Here is a 21684-nt window from a genome sequence, read left to right as displayed (position 1 = left end):
TAGCCTTTATCGCAAGAGGATTTGAGTACAGGAGTAGTGAAGTCTTGCTTCAATTGTATAGAACCTTGGTTAGACCGCACCTGGAGTACTGCGTGCAGTTTTGGTCCCCTTACCTTAGGAAAGATATTATTGCCATAGAGGGAGTGCAGCGAAGGTTCACCAGACTTGTTCCCAGGATGGTGGGAATGTCCTATGAACAGCGTTTGGGGAAACTGGGCCTGTATTCTCTAGAGTTTCGAAGAACGAGAGGTGATCTCATTGAAACTTACAAAATACTTAAACGGATGGACAGGGTAGATGGAGGCAAGATGTTTCTCCTGGTTGGAGAGTCTAGAAACAGGGGACACAATTTAAAATCAAGGGGGAAAACACTTAGGACTGAGATGAGGAGAAATTTCTTTACTCAGAGGGCTGTGAATGTCTGGAATTTTCTATCCCAGAGGGCTGTGGAAGCTCAGTCATCGAGTATGTTTAAAACAGAGATTTCTAAATACCAATGACATAAAGGGATCTGGAGATAGTGTGTTAAAAAGGCATTGAAGTGGATGATCAGCCATGATAATATTGAATGGTGGAGCAGGCTCAATGGCCTACTCCTTCTGCTATGTTCCTATGTAGCCACAATCTAATGAAGGGTTTGCTCTCACGGCCTGTAAACTCGATTAGAATCGGGTAAGAACTCAGCTGCTGAAACAGCACATCAATTGCACAGATATTGAGGGCTCTCCCAGCCCTGTGAACCTGACAAAAACACAAAGCTAAAAAGACAACCTGTGCATCCGAGTAGAGAGAGCTGCATCAACCTACAACAGTACAACACACAACATAAACTAATTCCACTTAAAGGGTTGGAAGGTTGTTCACCACAAAAGGGAGTAGTTAAAGTGCCTCTGAGACACAACGTCACGGGTTCAAGCCCCACTCCAGAGACCTGAGCCCATGCCCAGTACAGAGGGAGCCCCGTACTGTCAGAAGGTCAGGACTGAGGGAGTGCCACACTATTGGAGGGGCAGTACTGAGGGAGTGTTGCACTGTTGGTGGATCAGTACTGAGGGAACGCCCCACTGTCAGAGGGTTAGTACTGAAGGAGCGCTGCGCCGTCTGAGGGAGTGCTGCACTGTCAGAGGTGCCATCTTTCGGTTGAGATGTTAAACCGTGGCCCCATATGCCACTGTTGGAAGAAGAGCAGGGGAGTTCTCCCTGGTGTCCTGGGGACAATATTTATCCCTCAACCAACATCAGTAAAAACAGACGATCTGGGTCATTATCACGTTGCTGTTTGTGGGATCTTGCTGTGTGTAAATTGGCTGCTGGTTTTCCTACATTACAACAGTGACTACACTTCAAAAAAGTGCTTCGTTGGCTGTGAATCACTTCGGGACATCCTGAGGTGGCGAAAGCGTGACAGTGATTTTTTTTTTCCAGTACTTTACTGCAGAATATTCTGTCAAACATCACAGAACAGTTGGGGAGCTGGGGAAACTACTAGAGATTGGGGAGGGAGACAACAGAGTGAAGGTGGTGAAAAATTTGAAAGAAATACCAGAAAGGGAAAAAAAAAAACTTATCAGATCACTTTCAAAGCTTATGGGTCGATAACGAGAAAGAAATTTCAGTGCAGCTTGATTAAACTGTGAAAAGGTCTGAACATGTGATCTTAACTTACAGTAAAAGCTCATGCTGCAATCTGCTGTACGCACCACCTAAGAGAGACTGTCCCATTAACAGGCCACAAGCAGTCTCCCTCAGACAGCCCTATGCACTTGGACTGCCCAGTGTCACGGTGGATCCCATTAACATTTCCAGGGCTGGCAGGTTTTGGAAGGGGCTGTTAGTTTCATCAGTGGGTAAACCCTAAGTCAGAACACTAAGACCAGTTAGTATCAGCAACTAGGAGATGGCTACGGATTAAACTGTGTGCGTTTTACCCCCTCCCAACCCCAAGGTTCGATGTAACTAGCCCAAAATACAAAGGCTTGGACCCTCCTACTTTGTAATACTGCACCAGGCATGCAACCCATATTATATACTTAATCCACAAATGCTTGTAACTCGTGCACTCAATTCTAACCGTACAAAGATTCCGTCAGCACTGAAATGGCACAGTTTGCACAATGACAGTGTAGTTAAAATGGGCCCCCTCTTGCCTTAACTTGTGAAGGTCAAACCTTGTTGGAAAAATAACAAGTTCAAACAGCAAACTGGCCAGCAAGTGCAGGGGATTAAGAGGCAGTCAGGGGAATTAAGCTGCCACTCGATTTATGCCGCTCTGCAGCACTGACCTGACACGCCAACGCCAGCCCCGTACTGCGTGTCATTGGGCTATTCGACCACGGACAGCATCACCACCACACATATTTACCAACCGGGTAGCAACAGGAAACTGGCTTAGTCCCTCCCTATTCCCACCAAAATCTCAGGGACAATGTGACCGGCTGTAATCCTTCCCACATACCACCACCCTGGCTGAGATCAGCTTCCGAACTCAAGAGTCACGGGACTGAACCGAGAACCACCCCGGGCCGCAAAGGCCGAGCCAGTCAGTGGTGAGAGTGTGTGCTAAGATTTTCACCCAGGCCTTCCACCCACCCACAAGCACACCCCCACCCATCCCCATAACACTGAAGCAACACATACAGAAAACCAGAACCAAGGTAAATCACAGACAGAAGCAAGAGACACAGGCGGGCAAGGAGAGGACAGCGAGAAGCTCCAGAATACCTCTTTCAGAAGGTTTGGAGTTATACTTTTGTTTGCATCTATCTGCAACAGAGAAGATAAAGAGAGTGAAAAGATCTGAAAGAACACGTGCGGTTTAGTTTTTTTTTTAAAAAGAGAGAAAGAACTCGAGGGTCAGAAAAACTCAGTGCTGGGCTGAGGGTCATGCAGATCATTCCAAACAACTCAATGTTCAGACATGCTTATAGTACTTAGAATCTGTTCAAGCTTTATACAGAGAGTGAGCAAGCAGATCAGGCACTGACTGGACTCGACCTTCAATGCCTCTATATTGTAGGTTGTCCAGCACACACAGCTCTCCAGCACCCTGGATCCCACACAGCCCTGAACACCTCCTGCTTACACTGTGATGTGGACTTTGCAGCACCGACAACCGTTTGAAACTTGACGAGATCATTTCTGGGGGGAGGGCGCAGTCTGCGGTAGGGCAGATCAGCAGAAGTCGGCAGCTTCAGCACACGAGGGCAAGGATGCAGACCAAACGCAGGCGGGTCTGACCGCCAAGAAGTGAAACAAAGGGTGTTTCTCAGTCATTCAGGGGTCAGTAAAAGGGAAAATGACAAAAACCCCGATCTTTGTCTGGGTTATTGTCACTATATACAGGCCACCACTGTCAATACTGTTAATGCTAGACAAGCGATGATCACAGGTACAGCAGAGTTTAGCACCAATACTTGTAAGGGCTATTATTGCTAATACTGCGCGGGCTAATGTCGTCAATACTGTACAAGTTACCATTGATACAGCACAGGCTTTATCACCAATATCTGTACGGATTATCACTGCCAATATTTTTATAGCACATTATTGATAATATTCCTATTGGTTAATATTGTCAATATTGTATGAGTTAACATTGCCAACAACATACTGATTATAGCAAATACTGCATGGATTTTCACTGACATTGTGGGTTATTAATATTGTAGGGGTTATCACTGTTGATATTGAACGGGCTATTATTCCTTGTGTGTTATCGCCAATATGGTGTTGAATATCATTGATATTGTATGGGCTATCACCAGTATTGCCCAGGCTGTCAGCAATACTGCACAGGTTATCAGTGAGACTGTATTGACGACTCCTGCTATTACATGGGCTACTTTTGCTAATATTGTATGGGCTACCATCAATATTTTATATGGATTATGTACTGATATTTAACAGGCTATCACTGATACTGTGTGCAGTATCTCTAATAGTAAATGAGTAATCAGTGACCTCACAAGGGTTACTGACATTAAACAGGATAATAGAAACAAACAGGCTGCAAAAAAACATTCTGAAATGGTGAGGAGAGTAGCAAGTTTCTCGGAGGTCAGCAGATTCTTATCTTTGAAGTTAGTCACTGGGATTCTCGACAGGCACTGGTGAAGAATAATTCAGCACGTCTGACCTCAATGTGAGGTGGTGAGTAGAGCAGCCTGGGTTACTGTTTCAGGAAGCAGGACTCATTCCCAATCCACACACTCCACCCCCACAATCAAGATCACATTCCTGTATGTATAGGACACCTGTGATCAATCGATGACTAAAGTTATAGGGTAAACATGATTACCAAACTAGAGGGAATACATGGAAGTGGTCTTCCCCAACTTAACTTCAAAATAGAGCCTGGAGCCCTGGTGTCTATAAATTGCAGCTGAGATCTTCAATCAGAAGGCAGAAGTTTGTTACCAGGTACTAAAACATTATTGGTGATTTGCAGATCAATGGGGATTTTAAGAGGCAAATTCCAAATTTCTTAAACCACTTTAGGGCAGCACAGTGGCGCAGTGGTTAGCACCGCAGCCTCACAGCTCCAGCGACCCAGGTTCAGTTCTGGGTACTGCCTGTGCAGAGTTTGCAAGTCCTCCCTGTGACCGCGTGGGTTACCGCCGGGTGCTCCGGTTTCCTCCCACAGCCAAAGACTTGCAGGTTGATAGGTTGATTGGCCATTGTAAAAAAAAAAAAAATTTGCCCCTAGTGTCAGTAGGTGGTAGGAGAATTGAGGGAAGGTGGGGATGTGAGAGGGAAAATGGGATTAATGTAGGATTAGTATAAATGGGTGGTTGATGGTCGGCACAGACTCGGTGGGCTGAAGGGCCTGTTTTGGTGCTGTCTCTCTCTATGACTCTATATAGAGCAGTTTCATTTGCTGGCAAGTATTAAATGTTTATGTGCTGAAGAATAACAAAGAGGACCATCACATTGCAAGCCGTCCCACCTGGGGTCTCGATTAGAGTCAAGCACTGAAATAAAAGGACCGGCAGGTGGCCCGGGAGACCGAGACCCCAGTACACCAACTCAACCACGAGGAGGGGGCAGGCTACGAGCGGCTCCAGGGAACGTCAGTCTGCCAGAGATTCAGCCAAAGACCGCTGAGAAGAACTGCAAGGAGGTTGTAATGAAATAGCTTGTGCGTTGTGCAAGTCGATTACTGTGCTACTAGTTGCCTGCAGTGCCTCGCTGCTTCTGTGTAATTAAATTGCTCCTGAATAAATCTCAAACTCAGACTGAATGTTGCTGTTTGAGTGTGTTATTTGTTTTCTGTCCAAGTAAAGAGGGGATAATTAGTCTCTGATGAATTTTCTTTGATTCATTCTTGGGATGTAGGTGTTGCTGGCAAGGTCAGCCTATATATAACCGAGTTGTTACAAGGTGGTGGTGGGGAGGCTTCTCCTCAAACTGCAGCTACCTGGTTTGATAGGCCACTTCAGTTCAAAGACAAGCACATTTATGTAGTCTCACGGGAGTTACATATAAGCCCCAGACCGGTAAGGACGGCAAGTTTCCTTCCCTAAAGGACCCGGATGAAGTGGCTGGGTTTTTACAATCCGACAGCTTCATGGTCATTTTAGCTGATCTTTATTTCCAGATTTACAAAACTCAATTGAAATTTTTTAAAAACTGCCCGTGCTGAGATCTGAATTCACTTTCTCTGGATTACTAGCATAAGCCCTGGAATTATTAGTTGCGGGACACGCCATCGCACTCCCAGTGCAGGGCTGAGACAGCCTGCCTGTACAAACTACCTGTGTGCTTTGAGCAATGGACGAAAGGCTGAACTGTGCAGCCCTGCGTCACATTACCTCCCACTGGCCAGCCCGAGCCTTTGGCATCACGGGGAGCACGTTAGGGCAAAATGACACGCCAAATTTTAAATATTCATGTTCACGATTTCTCCGCTCATCTCCATACAAGCGGTGGGAAAATCAAAACCATTCAACTGCCCCCACAATTGACATCAGGGCTTCTGGTGCCCAGCCATTCCCAGGGCTTCTGGTGCCCAGCCATTCCCAGGGCTTCTGGTGCCCAGCCATTCCCAGGGCTTCTGGTGCCCAGCCATTCCCAGGGCTTCTGGTGCCCAGCCATTCCCAGGGCTTCTGGTGCCCAGCCATTCCCAGGGCTTCTGGTGCCCAGCCATTCCCAGGGCTTCTGGTGCCCAGCCATTCCCAGGGCTTCTGGTGCCCAGCCATTCCCAGGGCTTCTGGTGCCCAGCCATTCCCAGGGCTTCATCCACAGCAGTGCAGGGCACATGTTTACAGCAGCAGCAGCCCAGTGATGACACAGTCTTCCTCATTCCAATCTTTTTGGGGAAGAGGAAAGGCGGGGAGGGTAGAGAGTAAAGGGGGGGGGGGGGGGTGGGTGGCGGGAGGGGGGGGGGGGGGGTGAAGGTGCAATGCAGATTAAGGAGAGGAAGACAGAGAGTGATTATAGGTGACCACGACAAATCAGGCTGCAGGAGTGGATGGAGATAGGGTACTTACTGTCGCAGGCATACGGTTTCTCCCGATCCTCAATTGCTGCAGCATCCATTGCTTTTTTTCTCGCACTCCTGCCAACTCCTTTACCCTGATAGGATTTAAAAAACAAATTCCCCTTGAGCAATTCTGTCAAAATCAACTTAAAAGCTTTTGAGCTTCACTAAGAAATGAACTGCTCATGCGTTTAATTTTTAAATTATATATAAGGGTGTAATAGTTAATGCATGAGAGCCTCATGCTGAGTTCAGCCAGACCGTCAGGGGAAAAGCTACTTGCATTTCTTCTTCTTCTTTTGGGCCTCCTTGTCTCGAGAGACAATGAATACGCGCCTGGAGGTGGTCAGTGGTTTGTGAAGCAGCGCCTGGAGTGGCTATAAAGGCCAATTCTACAGTGACAGGCTCTTCCACAGGTGCTGCAGAGAAATTTGGTTGTCGGGGCTGTTACACAGTTGGCTCTCCCCTTGCGCTTCTGTATTTTATCCTGCCAACTGCTAAGTCTCTTCGACTCGCCACACTTTAGCCCCGCCTTTATGGCTGCCCGCCCACTGACAACTGACTCCCACGACTTCTGATCAATGTTTCAGGACTTCATGTCGCGTTTGCAGACGTCTTTAAAGCGGAGACATGGACGGCCGGTGGGTCTGATACCAGTGACGAGCTCGCTGTACAATGTGTCCTTGGGGATCCTGCCATCTTCCATGTGACTCACATGGCCAAGCCATCTCAGGCGCCGCTGACTCAGTAGTGTGTATAAGCTGGGGATGTTGGCCGCCTCGAGGACTACTGTGTTGGAGATACGGTCCTGTCACCTGATGCCAAGGATCCTCCGGAGGCAGCGAAGATGGAATGAATTGAGATGTCGCTCTTGGCTGACATACGTTGTCCAGGCCTCGTTGCCGTACAGCAAGGTACTGAGGACACAGGCTTGATACACTCGGACTTTTGTGTTCTGCGTCAGTACGCCATTTTCCCACACTCTCTTGGCCAGTCTGGACATAGCAGTGGAAGCCTTTCCCATGCGCTTGTTGATTTCTGCATCGAGAGACAGGTTACTGGTGATAGTTGAGCCTAGGTAGGTGAACTCTTGAACCACTTCCAGAGCGTGGTCGCCAATATTGATGGATGGAGCATTTCTGACGGTCTGTCCCATGATGTTCATTTTCTTGAGGCTGATGGTTAGGCCAAATTCGTTGCAGGCAGCCGCAATCCTGTCGATGAGACTCTGCAGGCACTCTTCAGTGTGAGATGTTAAAGCAGCATCGTCAGCAAAGAGGAATTCCCTGATGAGGACTTTCTGTACTTTGGTCTTCACTCTTAGACGGGCAAGGTTGAACAACCTGCCACCTGATCTTGTGTGGAGGAAAATTCCTTCTTCAGAGGACTTGAACGCATGTGAGAGCAGCAGGGAGAAGAAAATCCCAAACAGTGTAGGAGCGAGAACACAGCCCTGTTTCACACCACTCAGGAAAGGAAAGGGGTCTGATGAGGCACCGCGATGCTGAATTGTGCCTTTCATATTGTCATGGAATGAGGTGATGATACTTAGTAGCTTTGGTGGACATCCGATCTTTTCTAGTAGTCTGAAGAGACCACGTCTGCTGACGAGGTCAAAGGCTTTGGTGAGATCATTGAAAGCAACGTAGAGGGGCATCTGTTGTTCACGGCATTTCTCCTGTATCTGACGAAGGGAGAACAGCATGTCAATGGTCGATCCCTCTGCTCGAAAGCCACACTGTGCCTCAGGGTAGACACGCTCAGCCAGCTCCTGGAGCCTGTTTAAAGCGACTCGAGCGAAGACTTTCCCCACTATGCTGAGCAGGGAGATTCCACGGTAGTTGTTGCAGTCACCGCGGTCACCCTTGTTCTTATAGAGGGTGATGATATTGGCATCGCGCATGTCCTGTGGTACTGCTGCCTCGTCCCAGCACAGGCAAAGCAGTTCGTACAGTGCTGAAAGTATAGCAGGCTTAGCACTCTTGATTATTTCAGGAGTAATGCCGTCCTTCCCAGGGGCTTTTCCACTGGCTAGAGAATCAATGGCATCACTGAGTTCCGATTTTGTTGGCTGTACGTCCAGCTCATCCATGACTGGCAGAGACTGGGCTGCATTGAGGGCGGTCTCAGTGACAACATTCTCCCTGGAGTACAGTTCTAGGTAGTGCTGCACCCAGCGGCCCATTTGCTTGCGTTGGTCAGTGATTGTGTCCCCTGATTTACATTTGAGGGGGGCGATCTTCTTGATGGTTGGCCCAAAAGCTCTCTTAATGCCATCATACATTCCTCTGATGTTTCCGGTGTTTCCACCTGAAGTTAAAGACCAGTTCTACGAGGAACTCCATAATATTAGTAGCATCCCCAATACCGAACATTCCTGCTGGGGGACTTTAATGCCAGGGTTGGGGCCAACCATGACTTTAGTGCCAGGGTTGGGGCCCTCCTGCCTTGGGTACTATAGCGTTGGATGGATGAATGAGAATGGACAGAGACTGCTTGAGTTGTGTACCTGTCATAACCTCTGCATCACCAACTCATTCTTTCACACTAAACCCTGTCACCAGGTTTCTTGGAGGCACCCAAGATCACGTCGTTGGCACCAGCTGGACCTCATCGTCACAAGGCGAGCCTCTATAAACAGTGTCCAAATCACATGCAGCTTCCACAGTGCGGACTGCGACACCAACCACTCCCTGGTGTGCAGCGAGGTTAGACTCAAACCAAAGAAGCTGCATCACTCCAAGCAAAAGGGCCGCCCGCGCATCAACACTAACAGAATTTCTCATCCACAGCTAATACATAAGTTTCTAAATTCACTTGAAAAAGCCCTTCAAAACACTCCTACAGAGGATGCAGAGACCAAGTGGGCCCACATCAGAGACACCATCTATGACTCAGTAATGACCACCTATGTCAAACGTGTGAAGCAGAATGCAGACTGGCTTCAACCTCATTTTGAAGAGCTGGAACCTGTCATAGCCGCTAAGCGCATTGCACTGCTGAACTACAAGAAAGCCCCCAGTGAGTTAACATCTGTAGCACTTAAAGCAGCCAGAAGCGCTGCACAAAGAATAGCCAGGCGCTGCGCAAATGACTACTGGCAACACCTATGCAGTCATATTCAGCTGGCCTCCGACACCGGAAACTTGCATTTCTACAGTGTCATTAACAATGGTAAAACATCCCAGGGTGCCTCACAGGAGCGGAAACAGACAAAAATTGGCACAGCGCTTCATAAGGAGATAACAGGACAGATGGCAGCCTTTAAAAGAGTGTCTTAAAGGAGCAGAGAAAGAGGCAGAGAGGTTTAGAGAGGGAATTCCAGAGCTTGGGGCCCAGGCAGCTGAAGGCACGGCCGTCAATGCTGCAGCGATGACAATTAAAGATGACCAAGAGACTGGGGGTGGAGGTGAGGAGGCCAAGGATGCATTTGAAAACATGCATGAGGAATCGAGGCATTGCCGGACTGGGAGCCAATGTAGCTCAGTGAGCACAGGGGTGGTGGGTGAATGGGACTTGGTGAGAGTTAGCATACAAGTATGTCTGATGACAGTATGTTTTATAAAGAGAGGATTATACAGTACAATTCATGCGCCATGTATTTTGTCAAAGCATAGCCCTTTAAGGCCGAGTAGGGCTGGGAGGTTCGTGCGGATCAAAAACACTAGTTTAGTTGAATGGCCTGGTACTGCATTGTAAACTGCCACTTGGGCGGCTCAGTGGTTAGCACCGCAGCCTCACAGCTCCAGCGACCCGGGTTCAATTCCGGGTACTGCCTGTGTGGAGTTTGCAAGTTCTCCCTGTGTCTGCGTGGGTTTTCTCCGGGTGCTCCGGTTTCCTCCCACAAGCCAAGAGACTTGCAGGTTGATAGGTAAATTGGCCATTGTAGATTCCCCCTAGTGTAGGTAGGAGAATGGTGGGGATGTGGTAGGGAATATGGGGTTAATGTAGGATTAGTATAAAATAGGTGGTTGTTGGTCAGCACAGACTCGACTGGCCGAAGGGCCTGTTTCAGTGCTGTATATCTAAACAAAATAAAACAAATAAAAATAAAAAGAATGTAAAGAAACGGAGGGAGAGGTGACCAGGAGACCAGGATCACTGTCAAAAAGGTTGGTAGAGGTGGTGGAAGAAGAGGTGGAGGAGGAGAAGGAGGTCAGAAGGCTGGAGGAAGAGGAGGTTGTTAGATGGTGATGGTTAGATGGTGGAGGAGGTGATGGTTAGATGGTTGAAGTCTCTATATTCAATGGTGGAAGAAGGGATGGAGATTAGAGAGAAACCAGGGCGACAGTGGATGGTATTGGGATCAGTGACGTTGCCTGGTTTTTCACAGTGGGACACTGCTGTATTCAATCACTGGAAGGTAAGTATCAGTTTACCTTGGCCCGACCTTTGCTCCTGCGCTTCGGGAGATCCTCCTCATAGTCTTCATCATCGAGGTCATCCAGAAAATCATCTGGATCCAGGATTCGCTACAAACAGAAACAGAATATCAGACACTTTCCTTCATATAATGTGAAAGCAGAGAATCAGACCCACGTACTTTAATCCCACTCTCCCACTCACTCACTCACCCCACCCTTTAATATCCCACTCACTCACCCCACCCTTCAAAATCCTGTCCTTCAATATCCCACTCACTCACCCCACCCTTCAATATCCCGCTCACTGCCCCCACCCTTTAATATCCCACTCTCCCACTCACTCACCCCACCCTTTAATATCCCACTCACTCACCCCACCCTTCAAAATCCTGTCCTTCAATATCCCACTCTCCCACTCACTCACCCCACCCTTCAATATCCCACTCTCCCGCTCACTGCCCCCACCCTTTAATATCCCACTCTCCCACTCACTGCCCCCACCCTTCAATATCCCACTCTCCCACTCACTGCCCCCACCCTTCAATATCCCACTCTCCCACTCACTGCCCCCACCCTTCAATATCCCACTCACTCACCCCACCTTTCAAAATCCTGTCCTTCAATATCCGACTCTCCCGCTCACTGCCTCCACCCTTCAATATCCCACTCTCCCACTCACTCACCCCACCCTTTAATATCCCACTCACTCACCCCACCCTTCAAAATCCTGTCCTTCAATATCCCACTCTCCCACTCACTGCCCCCACCCTTCAATATCCCACTCACCCACTCACTGCCCCCACCCTTCAATATCCCACTCACTCACCCCACCCTTCAAAATCCTGTCCTTCAATATCCCACTCTCCCACTCACTGCCCCCACCCTTCAATATCCCACTCTCTCACCCCACCCTTTAATATCCCACTCTCCCGCTCACTGCCTCCACCCTTCAATATCCCACTCTCCCACTCACTGCCCCCACCCTTCAATATCCCACTCTCCCACTCACTGCCCCCACCCTTCAAAATCCCACTCACTCACCCCACCTTTCAAAATCCTGTCCTACAATATCCCACTCTCCCACTCACTGCCCCCACCCTTCAATATCCCACTCACTCACCCCACCCTTCAAAATCCTGACCTTCAATATCCCACTCTCCCGCTCACTGCCTCCACCCTTCAATATCCCACTCTCCCACTCACTCACCCCACCCTTTAATATCCCACTCACTCACCCCACCCTTCAAAATCCTGTCCTTCAATATCCCACTCTCCCACTCACTGCCCCCACCCTTCAATATCCCACTCTCCCGCTCACTGCCTCCACCCTTCAATATCCCACTCTCCCACTCACTGCCCCCACCCTTCAATATCCCACTCTCCCGCTCACTGCCTCCACCCTTCAATATCCCACTCTCCCACTCACTGCCCCCACCCTTTAATATCCCACTCTCCCACTCACTGTCCCCACCCTTCAATATCCCACTCTCCCGCTCACTGCCTCCACCCTTCAATATCCCACTCTCCCACTCACTGCCCCCACCCTTCAATATCCCACTCTCCCACTCACTGCCTCCACCCTTCAATATCCCACTCTCCCGCTCACTGCCTCCACCCTTCAATATCCCACTCTCCCACTCACTGCCCCCACCCTTCAATATCCCACTCACTCACCCCACCCTTCAAAATCCTGTCCTTCAATATCCCACTCTCCCACTCACTGCCCCCACCCTTCAATATCCCACTCTCCCGCTCACTGCCCCCACCCTTCAATATCCCACTCACTCACCCCACCCTTCAAAATCCTGTCCATCAATATCCCACTCTCCCGCTCACTGCCCCCACCCTTCAATATCCCACTCACTCACCCCACCCTTCAAAATCCTGTCCATCAATATCCCACTCTCCCGCTCACTGCCTCCACCCTTTAATATCCCACTCACTCACCCCACCTTTCAAAATCTGTCCTTCAATATCCCACTCACTGCCCCCACCCTTCAATATCCCTTTCTCCCGCTCACTGCCTCCACCCTCCAATATCCCACTCTCCCACTCACTCACCCCACCCTTTAATATCCCACTCACTGCCCCCACCCTTCAAAATCCTGTCCTTCAATATCCCACTCTCCCACTCACTGCCCCCACCCTTCAATATCCCACTCTCCTGGTCACTGCCCCCACCCTTCTATATCCCACCCACCCGCTCACTGCCTCCACCCTTCAATATCCCACCCACCCGCTCACTGCCCCCACCCTTCAATATCCCACTCTCCTGCTCACTGCCCCCACCCTTCAATATCCCACTCACTGCCTCCACCCTTCAATATCCCACCCACCCGCTCACTGCCCCCACCCTTCAATATCCCACTCTCCTGCTCACTGCCCCCACCCTTCAATATCCCACTCACTGCCTCCACCCTTCAATATCCCACCCACCCGCTCACTGCCCCCACCCTTCAATATCCCACTCTCCTGCTCACTGCCCCCACCCTTCAATATCCCACCCACCCGCTCACTGCCTCCACCCTTCAATATCCCACCCACTCGCTCACTGCCCCCACCCTTCAATATCCCACCCACCCGCTCACTGCCTCCACCCTTCAATATCCCACTCTCCCACCCCACCCTTCAATATCCCACTCTCCCGTTCACTGCCCCCACCCTTCAACTCACCCCCCCCCCCCCGTTCACTCCCCCCACCCTTCAACTCACTCCCTCCACCCTTCAATATCCCATCCTCCCGCTCACTCCCCCCACCTTTCAATATCCTACCCTCTCGCTAGTTCCCCCACACCTTTCAATATCCCACCCACTCTGATCCCACTCTCCCCGCCCTTTAATACATCACGCAGTCTAATAACACTGTCCCCTCACTTCCCCTCTTCAAATCTCACCCAGTCTGATTTCACTGTTTCCAAAGAATTTATGGTGTTTGTCAGAAGGTCAGTACTGAGGGAGTGCCGCACTGTCGGAGGGTCAGTACTGAGGGAGTGCCGCACTGTCGGAGGGTCAGTACTGAGGAGTGCCGCACTGTCGGAGGGTCAGTACTGAGGGAGTGCTGCACTGTCGGAGGGTCAGTACTGAGGGAATGCCGCACTGTCGGAGGGTCAGTACTGAGGAGCGCCGCACTGTCGGAGGGTCAGTACTGAGGGAGTGCTGCACTGTCGGAGGGTCAGTACTGAGGGAGCGCCGCACTGTCGGAGGGTCAGTACTGAGGGAGCGCCGCACTGTCGGAGGGTCAGTACTGAGGGAGTGCCGCACTGTCGGAGGGTCAGTACTGAGGGAGTGCCGCACTGTCGGAGGGTCAGTACTGAGGGAGTGCCGCACTGTCGGAGGGTCAGTACTGAGGGAGTGCCGCACTGTCGGAGGGTCAGTACTGAGGGAGTGCCGCACTGTCGGAGGGTCAGTACTGAGGGAGTGCCGCACTGTCGGAGGGTCAGTACTGAGGGAGTGCCGCACTGTCGGAGGGTCAGTACTGAGGGAGTGCCGCACTGTCGGAGGGTCAGTACTGAGGGAGTGCCGCACTGTCGGAGGGTCAGTACTGAGGGAGTGCCGCACTGTCGGAGGGTCAGTACTGAGGGAGTGCCGCACTGTCGGAGGGTCAGTACTGAGGGAGTGCCGCACTGTCGGAGGGTCAGTACTGAGGGAGTGCCGCACTGTCGGAGGGTCAGTACTGAGGGAGTGCCGCACTGTCGGAGGGTCAGTACTGAGGGAGTGCCGCACTGTCGGAGGGTCAGTACTGAGGGAGTGCCGCACTGTCGGAGGGTCAGTACTGAGGGAGTGCCGCACTGTCGGAGGGTCAGTACTGAGGGAGTGCCGCACTGTCGGAGGGTCAGTACTGAGGGAGTGCCGCACTGTCGGAGGGTCAGTACTGAGGGAGTGCCGCACTGTCGGAGGGTCAGTACTGAGGGAGTGCCGCACTGTTGGAGGTGCCGCCTATGGCCACATTAGGAAGAAGAGCAGGGCTGTTCTTCCAGGTGCCAATATTTGCCCCTCAACAACATCACGACAATACATAATCTGGTCATTATTTCATTGCTGTTTATGTGAGCTTACTGTGTGCAATTTGGCAGCTACCTTTCCTACATTACAACAGTGAGAACACTTCAAAAAAGCACTCCAATGTCTGTGAAGGGCTTTGGAACAGCCTGTGGTTATGAAAGGCGTTGTAAAAATGGCAGCTCTGATCTGTACCTTCACCAAATCCTTATTGAGGGCAAAATTCCATCTCCAGTAACATCACTGATAAGTTCCAGTTCCATACCAGCTTTGCAGTAAAACTCACTGTCATCAAGAACTCCAGTCCCTCAGGACATTAACAGACATTCAGTCAACAATAAATACACAAAGCACTGCTCGAAATCCAGACAAAAGGCTTGCACACCTTCCTCGCCCTGCTGTTGTTCACAGGGTAGTCATTCAGGCTGTCATCATCCCTGTGGTCGGATAATCCTCGCTGTTTATCCATCGTCTCCCCTCGTAGCAATGCCTCCAGACTACTGCCGTCAGGTGGCACCAGGCTGTCCTTCTTCAACCCCAAATCCAGCTCTAAAGATTGAAGGTAAAACGTGTCAGACCGAGGAGCCCAGATGCTCAGTGAAGGGGGTCAGCGTTTCAAATCCAGGCATCAAACACTCCCAGGACAGGTACAGCACGGGGTTAGATACAGAGTAAAGCTCCCTCTACACTGTCCCCATCAAACACTCCCAGGACAGGTACAGTCCGGGGGTTAGATACAGAGTAAAGCTCCCTCTACACTGTTCCCCATCAAACACTCCCAGGACAGGTACAGTACGGGTTTACATACAGAGTAAAGCTCCCTCTACACTGTCCCCATCAAACACTCCCAGGACAGGTACAGTATGGGGGTTAGATACAGAGTAAAGCTCCCTCTACACTGTCCCCATCAAACACTCCCAGGACAGGTACAGTACGGGTATACATACAGAGTAAAGCTCCCTCTACACTGTCCCCATCAAACACTCCCAGGACAGGTACAGTACGGGGGTTAGATGTGGCGAGGGGGCTCGGGAGTGCAGAGCGATCCCAGCCGAGCTGACCCCCGCTCGGCCGGAACTGCTCATCGGACCCAGGCCCCGAAACCCTCCTCGGGAGCCGGTCCCGCACAACCCGAGCCGCCTCTCGGGAATGCCCTCCGTGCCATTCCAATCGACGGGGAGGGGTTTCCTGTACGGGCTGCTCCTGCACACTCTCCACTTCCTCGCCCTCGTCAGCCGGCCGGACCCGCCCTGGCGGTCCTCGTTGCCATCTGGCGGCGAGGGGAAACCCCGATGGAGGTCTCTCTACGCGGGAGTCTTCCCCCTTTACATCGGGAACCTGGGTTGGAGGGTGCTGCACAGAGCAGTCCCATGCAATAGGCTTTTAAGTAGGTTCACGGACTCCCAGGCCACCTGTACTTTCTGCGGCCTGGACGAGTCCGTGTTCCACGTTTATACGGAGTGTGCGAGGTTGCAGCCCCTATTTGAGTATCTGAAGGGGCTGCTCCTCAAATTCTGGCTGCACTTCAGTCCCACGCTCCTGATCTTTGGGCACCCGGTGCGGAGGGGCTCGGGCCGGGAGGAGGATCTCCTCGTCGGTCTGCTCCTGGGCCTGGCCAAGGTGGCAATTCACAGGTCCAGGTTGCGGGCCGTCAGGGGTTCCGTCCTCCCCGATTGCCTGCCCCTCTTCCGCGGTTACGTTTGCGCCTAGGTGTCCCTGGAGAAGGAGCATGCGGTGTCCGCCAGTACGCTTGAGGCCTTCCGCGACCGGTGGGCACCGCAGGGACTGGAGTGCATCGTTGACGCCGAGAATGGCATTTTAATTTGAGTTTTTTGTTTATTTATCTGGTTTTAATAAAGTTATTTTAAAACTGTAAATATGCACATAAAGGGGGCCTGAGGAATAAAGGCCCCCTCGATGTGAAAAATATAAAAGAGGCCTGGGGTATAAAGGTCACCTTAAAAAAAAACGGGGGTTAGATACAGAGTAAAGCTCCCTCTACACTGTCCCCATCAAACACTCCCAGGACAGGTACAGCACGGGGTTAGATACAGAGCAAAGCCTGTGACCAGTGATGTACCGCAAGGATCGGTGCTGGGACCCTTGCTGTTTGTAGTGTACATTAATGATTTAGACATGAATATAAAAGGTATGAGAAGTAAGTTTGCAGACGACACGAAAATTGGTGGTGTTGTAAATAGTGAGGAGTAAAGCCTTAAATTACAGGATGATATAGATGGGCTGGTAAGATGGGCAGAGCAGTGACAAATGGAATTTAATCCTGAGAAGTGAGAGGTGATGCATTTTGGGAGGACTAACAAGGCAAGGGAATACACAATGGATGGTAGGACACTTGGAAGTAGAGAGGGTCAGAGGGACCTCGGTGTACTTGTCCATGGATCACTGAAGGCAGCAGCACAGGGAGATGAGGTGGTTCGGAAGGCATATGGGATACTTGCCTTTATTAGCTGAGGTATAGAATATAAGAGCAGGAAGGTTATGATGGAGCTGTATAAAACGCTAGTTAGGCCACAGCTGGAGTACTGTGTACAGTTCTGGTCACCACACTGTAGGAAGAATGTGATTGCACTGGAGAGGGTGCAGAGGAGGTTCACCAGGATGTTGCCTGGGCTGGAGCATTTCAGCTATGAAGACAGACTGAAAAGGCTACGGTTGTTTTCCTTCGAGCAGAGAAGGCCGAGGGGGGACATGATTGAGGTATACAAAATTATGAGGGGCATTGATGGGTTAGATAGGAAGAAACTTTTTCCCTTAGTGGAGGGATCAATAACCAGGGGACAAAGACTTAAGGTAAGGGGCAGGAGGTTTAGAGGAGAGATGAGGAAACATTTTTTCACCCAGAGGGTGGTTGCAATCTGGCACACACTGCCTGAAGGGGTGGTAGAGGCAGGAACACTCACAACATTTAAGAAATATTTAGATGAGCACTTGAAACGCCATAGCATACAAGGCTACGGGCCAAGTGCTGGAAAATGGGGTTAGAACAGATATGTGCTTGATGGCCGGTACAGACATGATGGGCCGAAGGGCCTGTTTCTGTGCTGTATAACTCTATGACTCGAAAGCTCCCTCTACACTGTCCCCATCACATACTCCCAGGACAGATAGAGAATACAGAATTTGGGATTGGGGATTGGGAAGGCCACCTGAGGCTCCACAACATGTGCCTGAAAAGTGGGGAGGAGGAGAAGGCATCGGAGAGGTGAGGTCAGAGAGATAGGAGATTCTCAAAAGGAGGATTGCTATTCTACTGTGCTTTGAGGCTGCTGCCTACGACAACTGGAAGGAGAGTCTCTAAAACTCATGATTTTTTAAATCACAAAGGTTGGTGTTTGTAACCGTGGCGACGTCAGCTGGGAATTGCTTCGTGTGTAACACTGATGTACCAGACCCACGGCAAATGGCTTTCCGCCAAACCCATTAACCAATCATTGGGGTGTCTCAGCTCTCACAGAGCTGCTCGACATATAGTATTTAACAATTCTCTTACAGATGAGCAGCCGATTACAGTTCTCAGAGTACCTGGCTTGAGTGCTGCAAAGCTCAGGTGAGGGTCCTCAGGTGGGTGAGCTCTCCTCTTTTTCCTCCAGCGACGGGCAGGATAGGTATACAGCTGTCCCGGGGCCATTCCTGCAGGACAGCAAGAATATTAATACTTCATAAACCCCAAAATCAGAACTAAATGACAGCATTGCCCCTCCCCCAACCCAAACAGACCACGATGGGAAACCCCCCCTCCCCCACCCAGACCCCGATGGGAAACCCCCCCTCCCCCACCCAGACCCCGATGGGGAAACGCCCCCCTCCCCCACCCAGACCCCGATGGGGAAACGCCCCCTCCCCCACCCAGACCCCGATGGGAAACCCCCCCACCCAGACCCCGATGGGGAAACGCCCCCCTCCACCACCCAGACCCCGATGGGAAACCCCCTGCCCCTCCCCCACACAGACCCCGACGGGAAACGCCACCCCCCCCAACCCAGACCCCGATGGGAAACCCCCCCTCCCCCACCCAGACCTCGATGGGGAAACGCCCCCTCCCCCACCCAGACCCCGATGGGGAAACGCCCCCCTCCCCCACCCAGACCCCGATGGGAAACCCCCCCTCCCCCACCCAGACCCCGATGGGGAAACGCCCCCCCCCCCAACCCAGACCCCGATTGGGAAACCCCCCCTCCCCCACCCAGACCCCGATGGGGAAACGCCCCCCTCACCCACCCAGACCCCGATGGGAAACCCCCCCTCCCCCACCCAGACCCCGATGGGAAACCCCCCCTCCCCCACCCAGACCCCGATGGGGAAACGCCCCCCTCCACCACCCAGACCCCGATGGGAAACCCCCTGCCCCTCCCCCACACAGACCCCGACGGGAAACGCCCCCCTCCCCCACCCAGACCCCGATGGGGAAACGCCCCCCCTCCCCCACCCAGACCCCGATGGGGAAACGCCCCCCCTCCCCACCCAGACCCCGATGGGGAAACGCCCCCCTCCACCACCCAGACCCCGATGGGAAACCCCCTGCCCCTCCCCCACACAGACCCCGACGGGAAACGCCCCCCCTCCCCCACCCAGACCCCGACGGGAAACGCCCCCCTCCCCCACCCAGACCACGACGGAAACGCCCCCCTCCCCCACCCAGACCCCGACGGGAAACGTCCCCCTCCCCCACCCAGACCCGATGGGAAACGTCCCCCTCCCCCAACCGACGGGAAACGCCCCCCTCCACCACCCAGACCACGATGGGAAACCCCCTCCCCCTCCCCCACCCAGACCCCGACGGGAAACGTCCCCCTCCCAGACCCCGATGGGGAAACGCCCCCCTCCCCCACCCAGACCCCGACGGGAAACGTCCCCCTCCCAGACCCCAACAGGAAATGTCCCCCTCCCCCACACAGACCCCGACGGGAAACGCCCCCCTCCCCCACCCAGACCCCGATGGGGAAACGCCCCCCCTCTCCCACCCCGATGGGAAACGCCCCCCTCCCCCACCCAGACCCCGATGGGGAAACGCCCCCCTCCCCCACCCAGACCCCGACGGGAAACGTCCCCCTCCCCCACCCAGACCCCGATGGGGAACGCCCCCTCCCCGATGGGAAACGCCCCCCTCCCCCACCCAGACCCCGACGGGAAACGTCCCCCTCCCCCACCCAGACCCCGATGGGGAAACGCCCCCTCCCCCACCCAGACCCCGACGGGAAACGTCCCCCTCCCCCACCCAGACCCCGACGGGAAACGTCCCCCTCCTCCACCCAGACCCCGATGGGAAACGCCCCCCTCCACCACCCAGACCCCGATGGGGAAACGCCCCCCTCCACCACCCAGACCCCGATGGGGAAACGCCCCCCTCCCAGACCCCGACGGGAAACGTCCCCCTCCCCCACCCAGACCCCGATGGGGAAACGCCCCCCTCCCAGACCCCGACGGGAAACGTCCCCCTCCCCCACCCAGACCCCGATGGGGAAATGTCCCCCTCCCCCACCCAGACCCCGATGGGGAAACGCCCCCCTCCCAGACCCCGACGGGAAACGTCCCCCTCCCCCACCCAGACCCCGATGGGGAAACGCCCCCCTCCCCCACACAGACTCCAGCAAAGATCCTCCCTCAACACTCATTCCCCTTCCTTTGTATTCCGTGCCTCTGAGCTATCAGCCGACAATCAATTAACTCTTTTAATTGACGTTTGCACCCATCCACTAGCTTTTAGTGATTTTTGTACTAAATATCTCTCTGCCCGTCCACAAGCTCCTCTCTTCTCAACCTTCGGAAAACACTCATCTCCAGCTTTGGTCGGGAACAGGCTGACCTCGTTCTCTCCCCACAGAATGGAATTGAAGGAAGCTGGGAAGTGTCGGTCCAGCCCCCGGTGCTTACCGGGTCCACGGTGCCGTTTCTCCATCCAGATATAGCAGTTGCTCTGGGCCACGCCGGTTTGAGAGTCGAGGAAGGGCAGTCGCACACTCCTCTCGGCACACAGCCTGGCATTGTAGTTGTGACACTGCTCAATGGCATCCTTGTAGTACTGCTCACCGATGCTGCGTGTGGAAAACACGGTCACAGGTTAGTGACAGTGGCACACGCACTGGGCACCATGTCAATACTGGCACCAGATAGAAACCCAAGTTTCAAGAGGCAGGTATTTCCCCCCCAGCTGAGACCCACTTTAAAAGTAACTCCACTGCTTGAGGCGTTTTTTTTTTGAGATTTTGATCAGCCCTTTGCTTTCTTCCAGCTGAAATCAGCAACCTCTCCGCTTATGTCTCTCGTAGCAGCTTCACAAGCAATCTCCTCCCTCAGCACACCTGTGAAACATCACCTGCATCGGCCCTACCCTCTCTTCATCTACATCAGTGAGCTCGGCCTTTGTGTCTGAGTTTTCTCCACTCCGCCTCACCAGTGCTCTCCGCTCTTCAACTGTACCTGCAGCCATGATACCCTCACCAATCTCATCAACTGCCATCTTGCACTTGTGTGAATGCTTCCCTGTGACTGAATAGGATCACCAGCTCACTGCCCACAAGGGGGGAATGACGCTTGTGATCAGTCTTTACCTACGCCCCCAGTGGACAAAGTCTGTTAAACTCCTTTCCCAGGTAACCACCTCTTTTTAAAAAAACACAGATTCTGGTATAAAAGCTCAACTCTTCACCTCGCACCATGTTTTTCAATCAGTAAGGACACAGACAGACTGATGAAATGGGCAGAGAAGTGTGAAGTGATTCATTTTGATAGGATGAGGAGGGACAATATAAACAAAACATATTGCTAAAAATAGAGACAGGTTGTTGAAGCTTTTCATCTTGCACTCATCAGGACATTCGCAAA

General features: G+C 52.2%; 1 protein-coding gene across 1 annotated transcript in view; it reads right to left on the bottom strand.

Annotated features, from left to right (window-relative positions):
- Positions 1–21684, bottom strand: part of LOC137356012 (zinc finger protein ubi-d4-like) — a 48874-nt gene that overhangs the window by 24635 nt on the left and 2555 nt on the right. Inside the window, exons 2-6 of the mRNA XM_068021713.1 lie at positions 20734–20894; positions 18385–18492; positions 15227–15390; positions 10858–10950; positions 6489–6573 (exon numbers count right to left, since the gene is read on the bottom strand). Coding sequence (XP_067877814.1) covers positions 6489–6573; positions 10858–10950; positions 15227–15390; positions 18385–18492; positions 20734–20894 — 611 coding nt within the window. The remainder of the gene's footprint in view (positions 1–6488; positions 6574–10857; positions 10951–15226; positions 15391–18384; positions 18493–20733; positions 20895–21684) is intronic.

This window comes from Heterodontus francisci, chromosome 44 (genome assembly GCF_036365525.1).
Source record: "Heterodontus francisci isolate sHetFra1 chromosome 44, sHetFra1.hap1, whole genome shotgun sequence".
NCBI classification, from domain to species: domain Eukaryota; kingdom Metazoa; phylum Chordata; class Chondrichthyes; order Heterodontiformes; family Heterodontidae; genus Heterodontus; species Heterodontus francisci.
This window is presented reverse-complemented; position numbering and strand designations above follow the sequence as displayed.